At 40.5% G+C, this 25,270-nt stretch overlaps 1 protein-coding gene across 5 annotated transcripts in view; it reads right to left on the bottom strand.

Moving 5' to 3' along the window:
• Positions 1–25,270, bottom strand: part of psd3l (pleckstrin and Sec7 domain containing 3, like) — a 126,458-nt gene that overhangs the window by 52,194 nt on the left and 48,994 nt on the right. For 2 of the 5 annotated variants that reach the window (XM_084401477.1, XM_084401479.1), the window contains exons 5-9: positions 17,705–17,896; positions 12,605–12,685; positions 11,269–11,381; positions 9,451–9,509; positions 877–966 (exon numbers count right to left, since the gene is read on the bottom strand). In XM_084401477.1, the coding sequence (XP_084257603.1) occupies positions 877–966; positions 9,451–9,509; positions 11,269–11,381; positions 12,605–12,685; positions 17,705–17,896 (535 nt within the window). Of the gene's footprint in view, positions 1–876; positions 967–9,450; positions 9,510–11,268; positions 11,382–12,604; positions 12,686–17,704; positions 17,897–23,521; positions 23,713–25,270 lie in introns of those variants that run through there. The other 3 variants (XM_084401478.1, XM_084401481.1, XM_084401480.1) reach the window with 2 other exon arrangements.

Genomic DNA, 25,270 nt, shown 5'->3' with positions numbered 1-25,270 from the left:
TCATGAGCAATACGCTGCTGGCTGCAGTTCACTCAACGGCCACCGGTGTCGCTAATAACAAGGGCTTCTCAATTCTACATGACTGTTTAAGCCAGCTTGTGTTTAACCCTCCTATGCATTTAATAAATTACAAGTTATATTTGTGGATTATAATTAAATTCAGGGCATTGTTTTTTTCTTTAAAAAGCTTGTAAATCGTTTTTATTTAATATGGTTTAATAACAGTTTGTACTGATTTTTGTTGATCTACTGCAACTTTTGTTGTTCCTGTAGCTCAAACAACAACGTAATGTCGAAAGCTTTCGATTAGCACCTGCCAAATGCATACATTTAAATCTGTGTGAGCGTCACTTACGATCACAACTCAACATCGGAACATTTACATAAACTATTAACTCCATATAAAGAGGAAAAACAAATAAATCCTCTCCTGCTCTCTCTATCCTGTTCTGTCTTATTGTAAACGCAGACGCTTCTAGCCACAAAAGTTTGATATCGCACAGCATTGCATTCAGCATTTCCACAAGATATATTTGTATTTTCACTTTAGTTTTCACTTTTAACCATCCTGCTGCATTAGTTAAAGCCTCCAAACGCCCCTGTCGGTCTCCAATAACAGCATCCATTACTAATGAATCCAAGTCAAGAGCGCTTTTGTCCTGAACTTGTATCATGTGTACAAACATCAGGTTGATGGTGATTGATTAGTAAGGATCAGATGATCTTCTGAACACAGGGGAAAGTGGACGGCATTGTGTGCTCTGGAATATCACCGGGCGTCACGGACCTGGAGAAGCTGATTTCCATTTTCAATGTAATGCATCCTTTCACACGTGATCTCACAGAGGAATGCTGGGAGAAGAGCTCGAGTCTTACCTTCAGCAGCTCCCGGGGGAAATCTTGTCCTCCGTTCAGTCCTTCCAGGTTATTGATGAATTCCTGGCATGTCATCTTCTTCCCAATATTCTGTGGGGCATGAGAAACATTTATTGGGCTGTTAATGGGACAGGATGGCACTGCATCTCCCTGATGTAACCCGGACGTGACCGGAGCAGATCTCTAATGCACTCAATCCCAGTGAATCAGCCAGTCCTGCTTTCTCATCACATTTACAGACTCAGGAGAAGCTGGTATGAAAATAAGGAGCCATATTCACTGCTGGGATGAGATCTTATATCACAGTATTTATCACTATGTAGTTGTCTTTGCTGGAAGTTCAATCCAAAACAGTTTATATATTGAACACACTAGCGTAAGATTTAAAAAAGAAAAATAAATTAATACTATTATATCAGATCTATTAAACTGATCAAAGTGACAATACAAATAACATCATGTTATAAACTATTTCTATTTCAAATTAATTCTATTCTTTTTCTATAACTTTATATTCATCAATGAATTCTGAACGAAGCATCACGGTTTCCTTAAAAATATGAGGCAGCACAGCTGGTTTCAACACTGATAATAATCATAAATGTTTCTTGAGCATCAAATCATCATATTAGAGTGATTTCTGAAGGATCATGTGACACTGAAGACTGGAGTAATGATGCTGAAAATTCAGCTTTGATCACAGAAATAAATTACACTTTACTATATATATATATATACACACACACACACACACACACACACATATATATATTCACATAGAAAACAGCTGTTTTAAAACAATTTTCATAATTTATGCTTGATCAAATAAACGCAGCCTCGGTGAGCAGTAGAGACTTCTTTCAAAAACATTAAGAGAAAAATATAGACCCCAAATATAGGCCTCTTTTTGGCTAATTCAATAAATAACTTCATATTATTTGACTGCTTTCTCTCCACATGTGTAACTTGATGGATGCAAAGCAAAGGGTGATTTATAAATGAATGTCTGAGATCATATAATGCCAAGCTCATGTGATAATTCACAGACTGATGCAGTGGATCAAACTCTGCTGGAGGAGGCGACGTCTTTAACATCAGGCACAGGATTAAGAATATCAATTACAGCGCCGGAACTGATCTGATCTAATAACATAATATAATTCAGCTGTACTGTGTAATTGCTCACTAATGAGCCATTACTGATGGGTCTATGAATATTTGCTCTTTTTACAGTTTGTGTACATACATTTCGTGTACAAATCTTTTTATATAAAACATTTAATAATAAAATGTAACTATTCATTGAATCACTAAAACGGTTTGCATAAGGTTAGAGCATTAACTATCCAATGAAAAGTATCTATGTTCTTGGGATTGAGCACTGCTTTTACTTACAGGTGTGAGTCTCTAAAAGGCTATACGTTCAGACTGTCAGTCCAAATCTGATTTTTGTGCATGTCCGCTTGAAATCTGATCAGAATGAGCTAGTGTGAACAGTTAAAGAAATCACATGAAATCTGTTTCAGGCTACATCCATATGTGGATGATGTGAACTTCATATGTGGTTTGAAATCCTATTCAAATTGCATTTCTGGAGATCTGTTTCAGTCTGATCTCTCTCTGATCGGATTTTGTGTGGTTTATGTAACTTTCTCACGCCACGTAAAACATAAACGCCAGGCGTTGTTATAGGAAACTGCTGAAAGTCACTGCAGACACAAGGTTGTGTTGCTGGAAAGTGTTAAACAGCAGAAAATGCCAATATAACGGAGACATGTTTTAAGACCGGCGGAGACGACAGCACAGAATAAAGCCGCTCATACCAGCCTCCTCCGGTTCTGATGCGACTCAGAAGACACAGTCCAGTGCACAGATACACATTTCCATGTTGTAAAATTTAAATAAGACAACATCTCATCTCTATTGCAAACCCCTCCATGTTTGTTGTTGTTGTTTTTGACGTATTCCTACCAACGCAATGTCAATGCCACAGAAACCAATGCAGATATTTCCGAAAACTAAAGAGCTGCATGGACACAAATCAGATCTGAACAGTTTCGATACACAGTGTGGACATCAATCATTTTAGATCAGATTCCAATCGCATACACAAATAATCTGATTTGGACTGACAGTGTGAACGCAGCCAAAATGTCCCGTTCAAACAGCGACTTACAGTAGCGTCTAGAATACTGACAGAAACCAGATGTCAGTCCGGTTCTGTTCACACAGCGCGGGTTCTCCTAGAATGCTGTTGTCAGTCCTGAATATTTCCAGGTGTGAGTTCGGTTATAGAAAGCGGCTGTCATTCCCATAAATATCTGAACTGTGTGTGAACGTAACCGTATTAAAGACTCAAATACAGGACTGACAACCGCATTCTGCTGCTGTGTGAACGCAGACTTTCTACAATACGTGAGAAACGTGTTTAGTGAGAAAGCAAAAGCACAAAAATAGATGTGGAAAATAAATAAGCACCAAACCATTTTCACAACCATCAAACCAACCACAAGCAGAGAACAATATGAACAATCCTGCGACCAGCCGTGAGATCTGCGGTGGCTTTAGGCTCTTCACTGACTGCTGCTATTAGACAAGCACGTCTACAATTACTCTGTCTGAACCTTCATTTCTCAGATTGCTGCTTTTATAAAGCCATGAGAAAGACTGCAGGAGCGGCCGCTTGCCTTCTAAAATAAAGCGCAGCCGGTGTTTGTTCCACTGACTTCACTGTTCCTGCCAGCACCAGCCGAGATTGTAGGTGGATGGCACTGACAAATGTTCAGACTGGCACGAGAAATCAAAGAGAGACACAGGCTGCTTCCAAACACGACTCCACAAGATCTCGCTCGGCGGTTTCGTCGCGAATTTCATCGCGTCATCCATCACTTTAACAGCTATTGCTCTCTTTCTGTGTGATCTGACATGGATCTGCAATGCACACAGATCACAACATCAGCAAAGTCGCTATGTTGCAAGGACAATAAATCATTCTTAAAAGAAACATTTGAGTCTTGCCCAGTAACCATATATATTATACTCATAAATACAAGGCAAATGGTTTAATTCTCATTACTGTAATGCAGGAAAGGACCATCTCATATTTTATTTCATTCTGAATGAATCATGTTAGCATTTGTTATACCTAATGATATTTCTGTTCCTAAAAAACACTGTTCTTATAAAGGATTAGTTCCATTATGTTTTACAGTAAGTGTAATGAAATTGCATTATGGGAAAATGCAGTTAATTGTCCTGTCACAAACAATGCCCTAATAAAAAGAGATGTACATGATATGGCTTGATGAGTGCGGTTTTGTTTTCCTGTATTGACGTCAGGGATGGAAATTAGCACCCGCCACCAGCCAAATGCGGGTGATTTTGTGTTGTGGCGGGTAAACTCGCTTCACCTACCGGCCACCGTGGCGGGTAAATAAAAATATACTGTTTCACACAGACGGCGGACACTTTTAGAGGACATAAGTGTACGCTGAAATAAAGTCTTTCACCTCAGAAAAACGGACTTTCTTGTCCTGTCACGTCAGCCGTTATCCTGTGCACGGAGTGCACACTCTTCAATTGCACGCGCAAATGCGGCGGCGCGCGCTGTGTATCGCCTCACTGTAGGCTATATAAAGTGCAAAATAAACTACGAGCATGCAACGCCGTTACGTTGTAAATTACACAAAATAAAAGTAATGCAGGGATGATTTTCATTCTATTCACCAGGAGCAGTTTCCATGGTTCATTAACAGTTATTGTTAATATTGTGTATTCACCATGGTAACTGTTGTTTCCATATTAACCCCAAAATGGCACTTTATTTTTCTTTGTGTTATTTTTTTATATTTTTAAATGATTCTAGTGGCTCATACCAACATTGTATTAACAAAAACTAGTTTGGGACTGCTATTTAATAGCTTTAGCATAGGCCTAATGTTTATTTATTAGTACTAGTCTTTACTATTAGTCATATTCTTACAATTTATGTTAAGTAAAGGGGGACAGTACTAGTGTGTGTGGAAATAGCCGGTTTCAATAAAACTACTTGTGACATGTCATATTTGGCTTTGACTGAACATTTGCTCTCACTTTGCGGAAAAAATATTGGGATATATATCGTATATCGATATTCAGCCTAAATAATCGGGTTTGACTTTTGGTCCATATCGCCCAGCCCTAGTTTCATTGTTGGGACTAAAAACCTAAAACTGGAAGCCATAAAAGACCACGAATCATTCAAATGCCACATCCAGGTAAAAAAAGAGAAATATATATATAAGAGAGAAAGAGAAAATGTCAGTATTTCATTGAGACTTGAGATTAAATAAACTGCTTAAGTATTGTAGATCTTGTAGTATTAATTTCCACATGCAGTTACACATTGTCGGTTAAAAACATTGAGTGGCTGGTAGATTTTGAAATCGACCAGCCACAGTGGCCGGTGGACAAAAAAGTTAATTTCCATCCCTGATTGACGTACACTGTTGTTTCTCTTATGCTCATCACGCCTGCCTTTACGTGATCAAGAATTACATCGGGAATATTGTGAAATATTATTACAATTCAATAACGCTGTTTTCTGTGAATAAATAGTAAAGTGTCATTTATTCTGTGATCAAAGCTGAATTTTCAGCATCATAACATGATCTTTCAGAAATCACTCTAATATGATGATTTGATGATGAAGAAACATTTCTGATTATTATCAATGTTGAAAACAGATGTGCTGATTCATATTTCTGTGGAAACCATTCAAATTAACTATTTCTTTAGACATTTTTCATAACAAATGGAAAAGTCTTTACTGTTTTTTAATCAATTTTAATCATTCTTTGCTGAACAAAAGTATTAATTTAAAAACCATTTAAAACGTTGAAACAGGACGTTTGGTCGGGAAATACCAAAGACCCTTTTCTTGAATGGGCTTCAGTTATGTCGCCGCTGTTTGCCACGGGACACATCCTCATTCTGAAGAGCATGAGTGAACAAACATCTGGAGTTCATTCTGACAGCTTTCAGGAATACAGTACGGCTACGCTCACACCCCGAGCCGTAGTGCTCAATTCTGATTAACTGCTCAGGTCTGATTTGTTTTGATTGGCTGCTCACTTTTTATTTTTAAAAGGAGTGTGAACAGGTCACAGTCCCGGAAAATGTGGAAGCAAACACTGAGCTGACTGAAGTCAGTATTACGGGCTTATCTATAAGCTGATGTGCCGCTGAAGTCCACAAACTCATGCGCAGGCAATAAGGAGGACTAAGCCGAGGATGAGGAGAAAGAGAGAGTTTTCCCTCACTGTCCGACCACTGACTAACTTCACTGCCTTCTTCCATATTAACCAAGTGACTAAAGAACTTCCGGTGTGTAAAATCTTTGGAGTGACTCCCATGAGCGCAGAATTGTGATAATGTTGCTCTAGAGTGATGTAGAAGTCGCATGAATCCCAATATGAATGTTCAGACTGAGGTCGCATTGCAAAACATCTGATTTATTACCACATATGTGACTCAGATCTGATTTTGTCATGCCAGTGCACACTTTATTGACTATGCATGACTTTGTTTACACTGCAGGTCTTGATGCCCATTTCTGATTTGTTGCCTATATCCGTCTGTTTACACGTTCTTTCAATTGTGAGCCATATCCGATTCATGCGTTTCTACTTGCTATACTATCTGAAAGATCGCGCATGCTTAAAGGGGGTTCTTGCACAGATGGGCGAATGCGAAATAAGCTTGATGCTAGCTCTGCGATATATGCGAAGTTCGCCAAACATCTCCATGATTGAGGCGGAGGAGGACGAAAAGGACCATCATAGCAGCCTCCACATGTGCTTCAGTTATTGTGTGCGGAGAGATCTCAGGACTGGCGGGAGCATATTGTGGCGGGCTTCAACGAGGAGCAGTCGGTCCGAAATTTTAGAATGAGCAAGCCAACCTTTGATATGTTGTGTCAGCGTTCGTCCACATTCCTCTCCTACGACGACACAACGTTTCGTCGGGCCATCCGTCCCTTTGCAGAAGCGCGTCGGGGTTGCTCTCATCATTAAACCGCGGAGACGTAATGCCTCAGAAAATCCAATCTGCCTGTTCACATGACTGTCCCATTGGCACATATCTGATTTATATCTGATTTATTTCCACATATGAATGAGGCCTGAAACCCATCTGGAAATATATCCGAATGCATGCGGTTTTTTCCTGTTTACACAGTCATAGAACACATCCGATCTGTGTCACTTAGGGATGGCTCGATACCACAATTTTGGTTTCGGTACGGTACCAGAACCTAATACCTCGGTATCGATACTAAATCGATACCACAGGTGACAAATAACCAGCCTCAAAATTTAAGTGAATTGAAACAGTTTTATTAAAAAACACTGCTTGAAACTCTGCTGCACCGAATGTGCAAACAAAAAGTTATCAAAATGTAAAAAAAAAAAATGTAATTAATAAAAACCAGTCAGGAACTTACAGTAGGTTAAATTTTGATTTAAAAAAAAAAGGAAAAAAAAGAAAAGGACACCTGAAATGATACAATTAAAATAGGTTAATATTATCTATAATAATTGATTAATATAGAATAATAATAGAATAATGAAATGAAATGTAAACCATTAGCTGTCATGCATCAACAGAGAATTATCAACATTTATAGCATTTATTCATCTTGGTTTGATTACTGTTTGGTTTGGGTTCATATTAGTTTAATGCATAAAGTAATGTTAACATGCTAAACATGTATTAGTATATTTAAATAATAATTACGGATTGATCTATTCTAGATTAATAAATGCTATAATACTGTCAGGTCAGGTTACCTAATGAATGTTGACAAATGTAGCTTAAATGTAAAGTGTTACTCTAACATTCATATTAGTAATATCCATGTCGCCACAGCAGCAGTGATAGATATGCCTTTCATTTTACTATCACCAATACTAAAATTAATATCACTTATCTCTTTATTCATTCAAATTCAATTAATATATGATTGTTTGAAAGGGCAAAAAAATTATGAGAACTAAACTTCATTGGTTCTAGCGTGTCATGAAAGCACATTTGAGCTTTCGTGTTTACCGTGTCATATTTAATTGATAAGCTCTATGTGCGCTGTGAATAAAAGTCTAAATTAAATCAGTTGAATGATGGACTCACCTGTCGATCTCTGAACTCTTTGAACAAGTCAGGATGATCAGGTGACAAGTGGTCAACGTTAGCCAGATTTGATGTGTTGCCTCCCGTTGCAAATTTAAAGCAGCGTTTGTGGAGTGGTGCATTGAGGTCTGTTGCTTCACCTTTCTCATTACTTTTGTAGGCAAAGTAATGCCATATTTCACTCCTATTGCTCTCTTTATTTATTAATTTCGGACGTGTAGAATGAGCTTCATCTGTTTGATCCATCGTGTTCCTCCGTTGTCACCGTTTGCCGGTTTTGCGTGACCCGCGTCAGTTTGGGTAGCGCACTGCCGCCTAGCGGTGAACTTCGAAACAGCAGCGCATCAAATACCGAAGTGAGCAAAATTATGATATTGTACCGTTTGAAATATAATATATACCGGTATTTTTGCAGTACCGGTATACCGCGCATCCCTAGTGTCACTTATGAGCAAAAAATCGGAATTGCGTCACATTTCACTGACAGTGTAAACGAGGCCAGTGTGATCGGCACAGACTACCTGGAATCGGATCTTTTCAATTCAGATTTGTGCCACTAAATCCGATACAGGTCAGATGTTTTGCGATGTGGCCACAGTCTGAACAGTCATATTGCATAAAAACACAAAAATCTTCTTTAATCTTTCAAACGTTGTCTTTTAGAGGTGTAATGGGCCCGGGACAGGCTTTGAGGAGATTCCCTGCTCTGCCTCATATAACCTGTGTGATGTGCACAACGCTTCCCTCCACAAGCGCAGTCGTGTATGTGTGTGTGGGTGTCTGGCATACATTTCTGAACAGATCCGCGGCTGCGCAACTTTCAGCTGCATTCACCCACATGACACGAAATCAAACAATGTTTGAAACGAACGCGTCTAGAGAAGTGCTGCGGCGTGGGCATGAGATCTCCGCGTCTCCACGGCACATGCGTCCTACTGAATGTGTCAAACTAACTCCAAGACACATGATCAAACTCCATGGAGACCAATGAGAGGAGCTATTCTTAGAGTACCCACAATGCACCTCACATTTCACTTAGGAAGTAGTGGGGGGTGCGAAACTTTCTCGTTCCTTCACTGTAGTTACTGATGGCACATACCCGAATCATTTCTTTTGGTTTTCTTCCTGTGGTTACAACCAGCTGCAGATCTGACAGGTTTAACCTTCAATATTTGATCACAGATAATTAAATAAATAAAAAAAGCTGACATCACTGATGCACCCTCCCCAAAAAGCTTTTTTTGAGTAAATATGACCCAGACATATCCTCCTCCAGTGGGATCTTTACATCCGCTGATAAGGTCAAACGGCGTCTGATTTCATGTGCTTGTGGCAAAGAGGAAACAAACTGTCATTTTTCATTTAGCTGTTAATACGAGCAACCCTACCAGAGGGTCAGAGGTCACTTACATGGCCATGAAGGTCAGTGTTGAGCAGCATTAGCGCACAGGTAAGGCAATGAACTCCATCTGCAAGCATCAATGAAACATTATCAACACACTCACTTACAGGTCAAACAGAGAGAACATTGTTTTTATCATGACTTCTGATATCACACACACATATTCATCTCTGCATCAGGAGAAAATCTAACATCACTTCCATGGCAACAGTCTTAGCAACAAGGAGACGGTTTAGCTTTTTACCCATATACTGGTCATAGCGGTTACTAAGATGGTTGCTATGGAAGAAACGCAACACTGTGATACTGAATGAGCGATTCGACTCAATCATGCTTTATGGAGAGTTAGTCAACAGAGGATTTAAACTGATTTGACTTATCGAACAGAAAACTACTGTTGTGCAAAACCACAATATTTCATATGGAGCGAATTCTATATGACAAAACATTAAACACTAAAATAGTCCTCAGGTAATATCTGAGACAGTATTAGCTGTGCTAGTTTCATGTATTTTGTGTTACTCCACACTCGCTTTCTTCTCTCATAAGAAAGAAAAAATATGTGGTCACACTTCACACTGTGGTCCAATTCTCACTATTAACTAACTATTAACTACGACTTTTGCTTCAATAAACTCCTAATTGCTGATTATTAATAGTTCGTAAGGGAGTTGTTAAGTTTAGGTATTGGGTGGATTATGGGATGCAGAATATGGTCATGCAGAATAAGGCATTAATATGTGCTTTATAATAATAATAATAATAATTCATTACATTTATATAGCGCTTTTCTCTGCACTCAAAGCGCTATACATGGAAGGGGGGAATCTCCTCAACCACCACCAATGTGCAGCATCCACTTGGATGATGCGACGGCAGCCATATTGCGCCAGAACGCCCACCACAAACCAGCTTACTGGTGGAGAGGAGACAGTGATGAAGCCAATCAGTATATGGGGATGATTAGGAGGCCATGATGGACAGTGGCCACTGGGCAAATTTGGCCAGGATGCCGGGGTTACAGCCCTACTCTTTCGAAAGACTGGGATTTTTAATGACCACAGAGAGTCAGGACCTCGGTTTAACGTCTCTTCCGAAGGACGGTGCTCTTTGACAGTATAGTGTCCCCGTCCCTATACTGGGGCATTAGGACCCACACAGACCACAGGGTGAGCACCCCCTGCTGGCCTCACTAACACCTCTTCCAGCAGCAACCTGGTTTTCTCAGGAGTCTCCCATCCAGGTACTAACCAGGCTCAGCCCTGCTTAGCTTCAGTGGGCAACCAGTCTTGGGCTACAGGGTGACATGGCTGCTGGTACTAATAAGTACTATAAGTACTAATAAACAGACAATATCCTAGTAATATGCATGATAATAAGCAACTAGTTAATAGAGAGAATTGGACCCTTAACTAAAGTGTTACCAAATATATGTATCTTAAAATACAGTTCATAACGATATATATCATAATATAGGCATTTTTATGGAAATGCAATAGAAGAAATTACCACAAATCTATACACAGATTTACTTAAACAGTCATGAATGTTGAAATGAAACAGTTTTATCAATATCTGTTTAACATTTAACCTGGTATAACACCCTCTCCTATTCTTGCATTATTCATTTCAACTCGTATCAATATCCATGTATGTATTATTTGGCAAGTAGCCATGCAATAAGCAGCATAATGTACAGTCACACAGTCAATATAGTGAAATAAACTCCAGCTGAGTGATCAGGACACAAACACAAAGTGAACGTCTGTCCCACATATTCTCATACTGATGTAAAATACTGAGTGAATGAGGTGGACATGCAGTACCTTGTGCAGTGATGATGGTGGGGTTACACTGGTAGTACCGATTAGAGAAATGAATTAACACCCGCTCCCTCTCCTGAGTCTCGCCCATTAGTGAGAATGCTTTCAGAAAACATCTGCAACAGAAAAACAGCAATATAACATGACCATCACAAGACACACCAGCATGATGCCTCTTGTTTGTGGAGCCACAAAGTGCCCCAATCACAGCAGAAAACAGGAGCGACGTGTGTGGGCAGAAATAAAGCTCCAGGACCACACAAGCAGATGAATGAAAAAGTTTGTGAACACTGGCTGATTATCTGAACTAACTCCTGAACTGTGACCTAAAGTAGCTTTATAACAATGATAAAAATAGACTTTTTTAAACAACACAGTAATCTTCATTGTTTTGTTGCTTACAGGGCTTGGCATGAACTTTTTTGCTCACCAGCCACTGTGGATACTGGTTTTCCAAAGTTACTGGCCACTCAGCATTTTCACTGGCCACAATTGACATCACCATAGGGAAAAACGGCCATATAGATATTTTTTTATATTATCTCATAATTTGACAGCAGGTATTTTAAGCTACTGTCGCTTTAAGACCTGACGCACGGGCACGGATCCATTATAGTGTTTTATATAGCCAACTCCACTGATGAAATACACACACATTCGGCGGGTTGGCGGGTGTCAAGCCCTGGTTGCCTAGATGATCTTGATTGATGATCTTGAAACAGCAATGAAGATTGCAGCAAAAACACCACATACTCCTTTCACAACTTTGAAACCTATGTTCTATAAATCACATTGCAGTGTGACTAATCTTATATAACAGTATCTATCACAATATTGCATTTTTGCTGGAAATTTAATTACTTATTACACAACTTTTCCTATTTTTGATATTACAAATTAAACTTCATGTGATTAGATTTTTTGGGGGGACCAAGTTTATAATATATGTAATGTGATTATATGTAATCAGTGACGTCATTGAGAGAAAAACTAATTTGTACTATTTAACACTTGAGTTAAAAACGAAACTGTAAACATTTAACCAGATGAGGCACATTTCTAGACATTGCAAAACAGCAGCGATATGGACCGTATGACTGCACATTAGTTGAGACGCTGCTTGGCAACTGTGACCAGCCTTCAGTTACAGCATCAACACAACATCAGAAGCACTCACTTTTACTGATGGACGGTATATAATGTTATACCATCCAGCAGTCCTAACATGGAAATATGTATTAAATAAAAGCCACTTCTAATGAGCACCACCTTAACAGTGAAGCATGCAGTCAATCACACATCAGATGATGAATCACCCACATGATGACATGAGAAGTACCTGAGCGATTGGTCCAATGTCTGGTCTGTAAACTCGAAGAATGTGAGGTACTCTTCTGCAACCATCTTGCTGAAGTCATTACTGTGGATGCAAACACAAGAAATATATTACATTACTACAGAGAAAACAAAAAAAACATTAGCAACAGTTCAACTGGACACAATAATAACACATCACATCTTTTTATACTCACAGACTGTACGTGTGAAATATCAGAGTGACACAGAAATCAGATCTAGTGAAGTTCAGAGCGTTACACTAGCTTATTATGAGCAACCCTGAATAGACACTAATTTACCCTGACACACCTCTATATTGGAGAGGTCTGCACAAGAGAAACCACAGCAGTGTAAGCAGATTACATAAGAAACATGCATTCCCAGACGCACACGTGAATGAGTTTGACATTCAGGGTCCATACACCTTTTGACAAATGAATTTCAATATAGAGGCTATCAAGCATTGGTATTAATATATTCAGTCATGATGCTTAGTGTACCAATAACTTCAATGGGGAAGGCGGGGCAGTCAAAAATATATATTTATGAATATATATTTGCCGTGTAGTTTGTATTTGTGCTGTGTTGGTAACCTACTATTTTAATCACTCTCCATTCCTCTACTACAACACTTTAACTTTTAATTTACTGTACAGTGCAAATTGTTGCGATTATACTGCACTTTTTCATCATTTTCGCGTTTCTACAGCACTCATGACTTGACTTGCTCATATCATGCGACCACAGCTGCATCTCCCTTATACTAATATTAGATATTAGAGCTCATGCTGTGGACAGTGATGGTCTTCAGACAGCAGAAGAGTGAGACAGCAGGAGAGTGAGACAGCGGTACAGTGAGACAGCAGGAGAGTGAGACAGCAGGAGAGTGAGACAGGATGAGCTCATGCTGCGGACAGTGATGGTCTTCAGACAGCAGGAGAGTGAGGCAGCCGGAGAGTGAGGCAGCAGGAGAGTGAGGCAGGATGAGTTCATGCTGTGGACAGTGATGGTCTTCAGGCAGCAGGAGAGTGAGGCAGAAGGAGAGTGAGAAGCAGGAGAGTCAGGCAGCAGGAGAGTGAGACAGCAGGAGAGTGAGACAGCAGGAGAGTCAGGCAGCAGGAGAGTGAGGCAGCAGGAGAGTGAGACAGGATGAGCTCATGCTGTGGACAGTGATGGTCTACAGACAGCAGGAGAGTGAGACAGCAGGCGAGTGAGACAGCAGGAGAGTGAGGCAGCAGGAGAGTGAGGCAGCAGGAGAGTGAGGCAGGATGAGCTCATGCTGTGGACAGTGATGTCTTCAGACAGCAGGAGAGTGAGAAGCAGGAGAGTGAGAAGCAGGAAAGTGAGGCAGCAGGAGAGTGAGGCAGGATGAGCTCATGCTGTGGACAGTGATGTCTTCAGACAGCAGGAGAGTGAGAAGCAGGAGAGTGAGAAGCAGGAAAGTGAGGCAGCAGGAGAGTGAGACAGGATGAGCTCATGCTGTGGACAGTGATGGTCTTCAGACAGCAGGAGAGTGAGACAGCAGGAGAGTGAGACAGGATGAGCTCATGCTGTGAACAGTGATGGCCTACAGCAGGAGAGTGAGACAGGATGAGCTCATGCTGTGGACAGTGAAGGTCTATAGACAGCAGGAGAGTGAGACAGCAGGCGAGTGAGACAGGATGAGTTCATGCTGTGGACAGTGATGGTCTACAGACAACAGGAGAGTGAGACAGCAGGAGAGTGAGACAGGATGAGCTCATGCTGTGAACAGTGATGGTCTACAGCAGGAGAGTGAGACAGGATGAGCTCATGCTGTGGACAGTGATGGTCTTTAGGCAGCAGGAGAGTGAGGCAGCAGGAGAGTGAGGCAGCAGGAGAGTGAGAAGCAGGAAAGTGAGACAGTAGGAGAGTGAGAAGCAGGAGAGTGAGACAGCAGGAGAGTGAGACAGGATGAGCTCATGCTGGGGACAGTGATGGTCTTCAGACAGCAGGAGAGTGAGAAGCAGGAGAGTGAGACAGGATGAGCTCATGCTGTGGACAGTGATGGTCTTCAGGCAGCAGGAGAGTGAGGCAGCAGGAGAGTGAGAAGCAGGAGAGTGAGGCAGCAGGAGAGTGAGACAGCAGGAGAGTGAGGCAGCAGGAGAGTGAGACAGCAGGAGAGTGAGACAGGATGAGCTCATGCTGTGGACAGTGATGTCTTCAGACAGCAGGAGAGTGAGAAGCAGGAAAGTGAGGCAGCAGGAGAGAGAAAAGCAGGAGAGTGAGAAGCAGGAAAGTGAGGCAGCAGGAGAGTGAGACAGCAGGAGAGTGAGACAGGATGAGCTCATGCTGTGGACAATGATGGTCTTCAGACAGCAGGAGAGTGAGACAGCAGGAGAGTGAGACAGGATGAGCTCATGCTGCGGACAGTGATGGTCTACAGCAGGAGAGTGAGACAGGATGAGCTCATGCTGTGGACAGTGATGGTCTATAGACAGCAGGAGAGTGAGACAGCAGGCGAGTGAGACAGGATAAGTTCATGCTGTGGACAGTGATGGTCTACAGACAACAGAAGAGTGAGACAGCAGAGAGTGAGAAGCAGGTGAGTGAGACAGGATGAGCTCATGCTGTGGACAGTGATGGTCTTCAGATAGCACGAGAGTGAGACAGCAGGAGAGTGAGACAGGATGAGCTCATGTTGTGGTCAGTGATGGTCTTCAGACAGCAGGAGAGTGAGACAGGATGAGCTCATGCTGTGGACAGTGGTGGTCTTCAGACAGCAGAAGAGTGAGACAGCAGGAGAGTGAAACAGGATGAGCTCATGCTGTGGACAGTGATGGTCTACAGACAGCAGAAAAGTGAGACAGCAGGAGAGTGAGACAGGATGAGCTCATGCTGTGGACAGTGATGGTCTACAGAAGGAGAGTGAGACAGCAGGAGAGTGAGACAGGATGAGCTCATGCTGTGGACAGTGATGGTCTACAGACAGCAGGAGAGTGAGACAGAATGAGCTCATGCTGTGGACAGTGATGGTCTACAGACAGCAGGAGAGTGAGGCAGCAGGAGAGTGAGACAGGATGAGTTCATGCTGTGGACAGTGATGGTCTACAGACAGCAGGAGTGAGAAGCAGGAGAGTGAGACAGGATGAGCTCATGCTGTGGACAGTGATGGTCTACAGCACGAGAGTGAGACAGCAGGAGAGTGAGAAAGCAGGAGAGTGAGAAAGCAGGAGAGTGAGACAGCAGGAGAGTGAGACAGGATGAGCTCATGCTGCGGACAGTGATGGTCTACAGGCAGCAGGAGAGTGAGACAGCAGGAGAGTGAGACAGGATGAGCTCATGCTGCGGACAGTGATGGTCTACAGACAGCAGGAGAGTGAGACAGCAGGAGAGTGAGACAGCAGGAGAGTGAGACAGGATGAGCTCATGCTGTGGACAGTGATGGTCTACAGGCAGCAGGAGAGTGAGACAGGATGAGCTCATGCTGCGGACAGTGATGGTCTACAGACAGCAGGAGAGTGAGACAGGATGAGCTCATGCTGTGGACAGTGATGGTCTACAGACAGCAGGAGAGTGAGACAGGATGAGCTCATGCTGCGGACAGTGATGGTCTACAGGCAGCAGGAGAGTGAGACAGCAGGAGAGTGAGACAGGATGAGCTCATGCTGCGGACAGTGATGGTCTACAGACAGCAGGAGAGTGAGACAGCAGGAGAGTGAGACAGCAACAGGAGAGTGAGGCAGCTGTGGAGGCGATGCTAGAGAGCACACTGGAGTAATGATGCTCTCCTCTGGAGGACCGTGTCTGGCACTGAGAGTGCTTATGAATATGGATGAGTGCCTGTATGTTCAAATCTGTATTTAGTGTGTGAGAATGAGAGGGCTGAGGGCAGTTCTTTAAGAGGACTGAGGGTGTTTAACTGCTCCAGTGCAGTCACTGACCTGAGCTCACACACACATCTGACAGAACCATATCTGAGAAAACACTGAGCACAGTTTACCGCAGTAAACTAGAAGATTACTGGAATTAAGCTGTTTTGGATGCTCTTATCCATGCTATGCAATGTATGAATCCCATTATAATCAGCTTGTAGTTACAAGATCTTTGTTGAGAAAATATAAATAGAGTGTCAAATTTGTTTTAAAGGCATGGACAGAGCTGTGCCAATTTAAAAATCAAGAGGGAATACAGTGAATTGGGTTTCCACATGCACAACTGGACCCACCTCTGACATTAAACTCACAGCATTTATTTATATAGCTCTTTTCAAAGCAGTTTTAAAGAGTAATACTGCAGTAATGAGGGCTTAAATTCTGTTTAAAATATGATGCCTTAATGTATTTGTCTGTAAATCCCAAGTAACCAAGTCAAAGTCTTGACTGTGTCAAGGAACGAAAAACTAGAGGAGTCTGAAGTGTAAATGTACGGCAAAACATTTGTATTGAAACATTCATGCACCATTTTTTTGTGCAAACCTGGAAATGCTTTTAAACATGCTTTTTTTTTAAAGTTATGCTTTTGGCCTTTTTGTGGCTTTATTGGATAGGACAGTAGAGATTTTGACAGGAAAGCGTGGGATAGAGAGAGAGGGGAACAGGATCGGTAAAGGACCTCGAGCTGGGAATCGACCTCGGTTCGCCGGAGTCGCGCCCGACAATGCTACGTTTTAATGCTGCAACAACGAGCATTGTCTGGCTCATGGTAATTCCTTTTTGAATTGTGCTCTAAATTGCAGAAATCATGCTCTGGTTGCAAATAAAACATTTTCACCTTAATAACAATTAATATGTGATGTGCCCTTAAACTAAGAAGATGGCTTCGCAACATAAGGTACATGCCGGACTCATTCAGTGGTTAAACGGTCGATTAGTTGGTTTCTGCAGTGGCTTTATCAGAGAGAATTAATTGACAACATGGTGAAGTGATACAGAAGTGTAATGTGGTCAATAAACCCAGAACTACCTGCCAACCAATCAGACTCAAAGCAAGCATCTACATGTTTTTCTGCAGGTTTTTGTTCTTCAGATTCAAGTTAGAGGCCAATGTTTTTCATATTCATCTGGTTTGTGGTTATAAAACAGGTATCCAATCAAACAAAGGAGGAAAACCCCGAGCTGAATGTATGTCTGAAAGCACTCACTTCTTGCCCAGGTGTTTGGCCACATCGGAGCGCCGGAAGCCCTCGAGGTGGTAAAGCCGCCGGGCCAGACGCCGGGCCGCTTCATGGTCCCTCCGGCTGCCATTGTGGAGAACATCTGAGTCCTTAAGACAGTCCACAGCATCCATGTCTGAGTCCCAGTCCGACAGCACGTCCTTCAGCCCTGCATCGCTGCTACACAACACACAACCGCACATTACACCGGTACAATCACACAACAACCGGCTAGTCAGTTAGAAAAAAAAGTTTTTTAATATGTTTTAGGCCTTGTCCACACTAATTTCTCACCGTTTTGGCCTTCCGTCCACACTGAGATGGCGTTATTATTCATGAAAACAAAGCTTTTTGAAAACGCTCTTCAAAGTGGATAAATTTGAAAACGCTGTTTTAGCATTGTAGTGTGGACTGTCAGAACGGAGGCATTTAAAAACAATGACGTACTGTACGTTTAGTCATGTGACGCATACTGTACCAATATTCATGTTTATTGTGCCTATTATGTGCTATTCACTTTAATACAGTTGCCAAAACATGTTCCTTTGCACTCTTCATATCACAGTCCTGCAAAGATGACAGAAAATGAACTCGCGTTTGCTGTCCTGCGGTGTGAACGCACAGTTAATCATGCAGACTGTGCACTTTCATTGTTTTGTTAAGCCACACTTTTATTGACCATTTTTCTTTCTTTTTTTTAGTCTTCTTTATTTTCTCTTTTCTGGGTATTACTTTTGATTTTGTCTTTTGTTTTGCTTTGTTGTAATATTGTCTTGAAACTCATAAAGTATAAAAAACAACAACAAAAACCCCCATCTCAATCTGTTCATCCACTGAACTCTGTAGACGGCTTTTGAGGAACCGTCTGATATCGCTCTAACAGTAACAGATATATCTGAAATCTCCGTGTCTAGACCGCATCGTCAGACGCATTTCACCAGAGAGAAACAAATGCAAAGCCAAATCCACAGGCCGCCGATACAGAAGACCAATGTCACCACAGGCCTCTGCCAATAGACACGACAGCCAAAACTACATCAGAAACTGTCCTCCCACATCAATGACATCATCCAAGATCTCAGAGTCCAATCTGTGTTCTTCTGTTCGGGCCACTGAGGGATAATACACACAAACACTAGCTGTGTCATGAAGGACAGCATCTGAAGAAGGTTATGATCATTCACAAAGAGACGTGACACTGAGATGCAGTGAGGAGGTTGACTGAATAAGATGAATGACCATGAAAACTTTAATTAAATAGTATTGTTCACTGAGGTGGTTTGTACTTCATTTCATCAAATATACTGTATTAGTCCAGTATCCGCTATCCTCAAGTCCTCACACACACACCTCACCACAGTTTAACAGTGCCATCTGTTGAGTGCCTGAGCAAATGACAACAAAAAGGAAAAGAGAAGTTCCTGATATCCAGTCGGAGATCTGTGCGCGCTCATTGGCAGGAGAGGCGGTTATGCAACCGTGTCTTTGCTCCTCTACTTTGATTGGACAAGAGCGCTGTCACTTCTTCACTGTATAAACGGTGACACAGAAAATGAATAGAAATTTCCTTGCACTACTTTCTGTTTCCCTAGTTTAGAAACATGGCCACAGTAAACTATGCTAATTGTGAAGAAAAATAGAGAGAATAAAGTTCCTCACTTTTTTTTTTTTTACAGTTGTCCATGATTTCAGTTTAAATCTTTATAAACTTTTGTAGTCTGACTGTAAGAGATTTAACATTAAAAATGATATAGGACTAATACTGCACGGATAATGTACCACACATTATACAGAATTAGAAAATAAGATGTTTAATTATTGAAAATACTGGGCATATCAATATGGCATACTGATTTACATGCAAACAATGGCACATAAAAATAGACAAGCACAGAATTTAAAGGTGCCCTAGAATTTGAAATTGAATTTATCTTGGCATAGTTAAATAACAAGAGTTCAGTACATGGACATGACAAACAGTGAGTCTCAAACCGCATTGTTTTCTCCTTATTTAAATCTCGTTTTTGAAAAACACCCCTGAAAAATAGGCGAATCTCCACATAACACCGACTGTGACGCAACAGTCAGGATCATTAATATGTACTCCTCCAAAAATTTGCATATGCTCACCCATGTTCAAGGCCAGGCGGAACTGTGCAGCCGAATCATCGTCCGAATCATTTTTCCTCGAGAGACATCATGGCTTGCAAACGAGCGAAGCATGGCAGTCGCTCAGTTTTTGGATGTACAAATGAACACAAAGGTATTTTTTTAGTTCCTTCATCCGAGCCTGAAGAACCTGTGGGTTATGTGAATGTCTGATGTGTAATTGTTCAAGTTCAGACAGATAATCTTTCTCTCAAAGTCGTTCAATACTGTTTATGCATCAGTAAATCAAGCCAGTGACTAAACGATCAACTTCACGTCGTTTCTCTTAGTAGGATGAAAATATCTTACTTAAACTGATTAATATACAGATAGCGATCAAAGAACAATCCCTTTCCAGTCGCCCAAGCTGTCAATCACACAGCGCGAGTTTATCTGATTCTGGACACTTGCCAAAACTCGTTATGAAATCAATGACGCTGTTACACTGCACAACAAAGCTCTTACTGTACGTACATCATGTTTGCATTGGTGAAATCATTAGTGAGAGTGCAGAAACTGCGTTGCAATGATAGGATCTTCATTCACGTGATCAACAGGCTTACACTGAAGTCTCACAGCAGCCAATCACAGCAGTGGGCGTTTACAGTGAAGTCTCACAGCAGCCAATCACAGCAGTGGGCGTTTACAGTGAAGTCTCACAGCAGCCAATCACAGCAGTGGGCGTTTACACTGAAGTCTCACAGCCAATCACAGCAGTAGGCGTTTACACTGAAGTCTCACAGCAGCCAATCACAGCAGTGGGCGTTTACACTGAAGTCTCACACAGACACGTCCCTTCAAACAGAGCGTTCAAATCAGAGGCTAAAATCAGGCTAGGAAAAAATGCCTTTTTTTTCTAAATTATAACAAATTTTTATCTAAAAAACATACTAACATTATAAGGGCACCCCAGGACACATTCTAAAATAATAAAATAATCCATGCAAGGGCACCTTTAACATTACCTTTATGATATATCCTACAAAACAAAATGATATTAGTATGAGTGAAGAGATTGCACAGTGCAGTTTATAACTCAAGATCTGAGACACCTGCACGAGACTTTGAGACACATTAATGCCATCTTAACTACTCCAGAAAACACTTTTTAAAGGCATTTTACCATTTAAACATCATGTCTGAACTGATGCAACACTTGTAACGGTTAAAAATCTATTTACAGAGACTGTAACATTAGTGGTAAAAATGATGAAGAAAACGCTGCAGCTTTTAAAAGACATTTCCAGCGACTGACGTCTCAGAGTTTGTGAAAGCAGTAAAAGACTGAAAGCTGTTGCTTGTGTGAGCAGCAAATGTGATGCCTTCACTAATCTGCCAATTTTTACAGCAATTTAGCAGGTTTAATGTGTGAAAGTGTCTGAAACAGAGACGCACTATATCTGTACATCTGTTTGTGGCTGAACTCGTTTCTCTTTCGACTTTCTGGACGCAATTATTTCTTCAATATACAACAAATATGCTAATACAGTCTTCAGAAACACATAAATTATTCATAATATCACATAAGTACATGTGAAATACAGTCTAAATACTGTAATCAAATACACATTAAATGTATTCAGCCTTCAAGTGTTTCTCAATGAAGTCAACATTGCTTCAAGCTTTTTAACGTCATTTTTCAAGTAAACAGTAAAAAAAATATATATATTTAAAACAAATCATTTTTCTTTCTTTAGTCACTATAGTTGTTTGATTAATATTTGTCATACAGCAGCAGGACTATTTAGACTACATTTATTACTCTGCTATTTAATTGTGTTTTTGATATCAACCGAGATATTTTTGCCCTGCCTGTTTACAGTTACAAAGCCTGTGTGTACAGTAACGTGAGTTTGTTGCCAATCAATCACTAATATTTTACCACTGCGATCACAATGATGCTATTGGCCAACACTGATCTGATTATCTTATTCAGAACGTATCTTGCCACACTTTTATTCAAAGGCCATCACACTGTAACAGAACAGACATTTGCATTTTCTGAAATGACTGTATTATATTTTATACATTGGGATCCATAGAAAACTAATATTAACAGTGAAACACAACTATTAGCATTAAGGGTTCAATATCACATCCTGCTGGAAATACATTCAAAAAACAAGGAGGATATAATCGATACAAGCACTAAACGTCTCCAGTTATTACGTCTAGGATTTGTTTGCCCTCTTCAGCATTACGTTCAGGAATAGCTAATAATCAAGCATTTGCATAAAGGCAACTCACTGCAGGGGAAACGGTTATTGTGGAGCCGATACTTGTAGAGTTTGACACAAACACAGCGCTGAGACGAGTGACTGATTATTTAAACTTATCCAAAATAATGGTAAAATAGTAAATAATAGTGGACCCAGGTTCAAGTGCATTTCTTCTCTTTTCTCGCTACACTCTGCTTTACAACAGAGCTAGAGAAACTAGACAAAGGCAAAGTCTTATTCTCTACCTTTCTCTTGTTATTGTTATAAATATATTTCCATAATGTTGCCAGGTAGTTACACAAGCTACAATACTTACTATAGGCACCCGGACAGGACACAAGCAGTATCTAATTTAAATCTTTAAAAAGAAGTACATGCTGTGTATTAAAGTATGTTTTTGTCATCCTCATTCTCAAATTAGCATATAAACATGAGTAAATAATAATCTTAAAGTCAAGCACTGAAATATATTAATATTACCATGATTTTTTTAAAAGCAAAATCATGGCAAAATATTAACTTGATTATTAAAACTGACAATTTGGGGTTTTTTTATGTCTGAAGCAATAATTCCCAGAACTTTGATGTTACAGTGTAACTACACACACACACACACACACACACACACTCCTAATGTTCTTATCTAGTTAAGAGTAAAGAGAGAAGTGTTTCTGATATTGAAGGTGTAAGTCTAGAGTTTCACCACAGGGAGGCAGTCATAACAGATCACATCAAACATCTGTTTTCACACTACAGTCCATCAAAACATACAGCACACATGAATACAGGTGTGAAAACAATGAAGATGTCCAGGCAGAATGTCTCATATCCTCACCCATCAGCTTAATATCTATCACACACACTCAACGCCTCAGCAGTTAAACATTACAACTAGGCATTAGGGCACAAGTGCATGATGTGTTTAAAGTGTAGACTGACGTGTTCCTATTCACAACTTATTGGACAAGTGCAGTGTGTGTGTGTGTGTGTGTGTGTGTGTGTGTGTGTGTGTGTGTGTGTACAATTCAATGTGCCATGGTCAGACACAACAAGAGGATCTAATAATAATAATAATAATAGATAGTAGTGATGAAACTCCAAATATCCAAGTATGCGCGTTGTGTACATCTCTGATAAACGTTTGACCCCCCAAAAAACGTGTTTTCTTAATGGAAAAAGGAGTTCGTGTGTGCGTTATGGAAGACTCAATGTAATTTACCAAAGAGAGAAACATTAAAACATTTCACTCCAACGTTTACCCTGCACGCGACGCGACGCGACGCGTCCCGTCACAATAGAACGCAACGCTCCCGTTAAAAATGACCGAAGTTGTTTGTATTATTAACCCATGCGCGTCAACTATTCACAACATCATCGATTATAAAGCGCGCGTCGCGTCGCGTGCAGTTCTCAAACTTTCACCAGTGTCTTTGTTTACCTGCAGATTTCACGTACACGTCCAGAGCGCGAACCTCCCGCCCTCGCACGGCGCTCTCACGAACATCTCGACGGAGACGCGAGCTCAAACGCGCCGGTAAACTTCACACATCGCCGGTCAAAGTAGGAAAATAAAGCGCTGTTGAAAGTTCAGCGCAGACTAGTGTCTGCTGCTCATCTCTCGACTCCAGCATTTCCCACAAACCCTTGCTTCTCCCAGCCAGACCTCAGAGGAGAAGAAGAAGAAGAGCAAACTATTCTTCCTCAAAACAACTGAAGGAAGACTGAGGAGGAAAGTAGTATGCTAATGCGTGTGAAGTTCTCTTAGCCTTCTACAGAGATCCTGTGCTTACCAGTGTGAAATCACAGATAACCTACAATAATAACCAAGTAAAAAAAAAATCTTATGGAACTATTTTTAAAGCTAATTTAGTCATTGTTTGGGATGAGAGAAGTGACTTTATTTCTGACGTGAGAACCACAACTAGCACATTTCATTGGTTTTAAGAGCGCCACTATAAAACTGAAAGTGACCACACCTCTCACTCGAAATGGAAAACACAAGGAAAGCTGTCTGAAGACCTAGTCAAACCAAAAATTAATCAGAAACCACAAACCAGATATCATTTTTTTTACTAGTGTGTGCAGGACACTATAGTTCATTTATGTGAGAGAGAATAGAAAAATAAAGTAAACTGTGACATATATTATACCCAAATATTCTTCATACAGCGACTACCAGTAACATTTATACAAATTTGGGACCAAAAATTATTCGGACACTTTGACCTGACCATGTTTTGCTGAAGTGTTTTTTCTTTTAATTGCTAATGTGACATTTTTACACACAGACTGAAAAAAAAATGAAGCATCGCTTGGTGATTGGTTGAGCTAAACTGGTATTATCTAATTGTGTAGTTATTTTTCTAAACTATAGCGGATAACTGTGAAAATGTGAGAAATGTTGAAGGTGTCTGAATAAATTTTGGTTTGAGTATATGTTTAGAAGTGCTGTAAGCGATGTTGGGTGACGCCACGTTCGAAGTATTGTCAAACAAAACTAGCTCGACCCTCCCTCCTCCTCCTCATCCCGCCCCCTCCCCCTCCCTTCCGTGCTTCCTGAAACAGTCATGAACAAGTCGAGGGCTTTTCCCATGTAAATTTGCATGTTGCATTTCGGATGTAAAAGCGCAAACAAACTGAATTATTAATGCAGGACTGAATGTAGGCTAATTGTTAAATAACCATTTAACAGTGATAATAATGTATCATTACTGCTTAGCTAAAAATGGAAAATTCAGCATTTACAGCATGCCATAAGGTAGGGTAGGGCAATAGCCAAAGAAATCTGAATTTTGGGGCTAAACGGCGATGTATGGTATAATCTCAGTATTTATTCATTTCTTCTATTTAAAAAAAAAAAGAAAAAAAAAATATTTTATTTTATTTCATATTCTGATTAATATTGTCCTACAAACAATGTCCATATTGAAGGCTATGAAAACAAACATAGTGAATGTAACCTTGCAGTCTATCCAAAAAAGGGGTCAAATCACATTACATCCTAACATTGCAACATTACAATCTAAAAACAAAATAAAGCTTTTTAAAGTTTATTAAACTTAAAATGAAAATAAATAAAAACAAAACTGATATCATAAAAATACACTTGTAGTAGGTTTGAAATTCTTTAGCATTTATGCTCCCCAACAACAACAAATACTCAACAATAAATATTTTAGCAAAATAT

Source organism: Rutilus rutilus (genome assembly GCF_951802725.1).
Source record: "Rutilus rutilus genome assembly, chromosome: 25".
NCBI lineage: Eukaryota > Metazoa > Chordata > Actinopteri > Cypriniformes > Leuciscidae > Rutilus > Rutilus rutilus.
The sequence above is the reverse complement of the archived record's forward strand: the minus strand, read 5'-3'. Positions and strand labels throughout refer to the sequence as shown.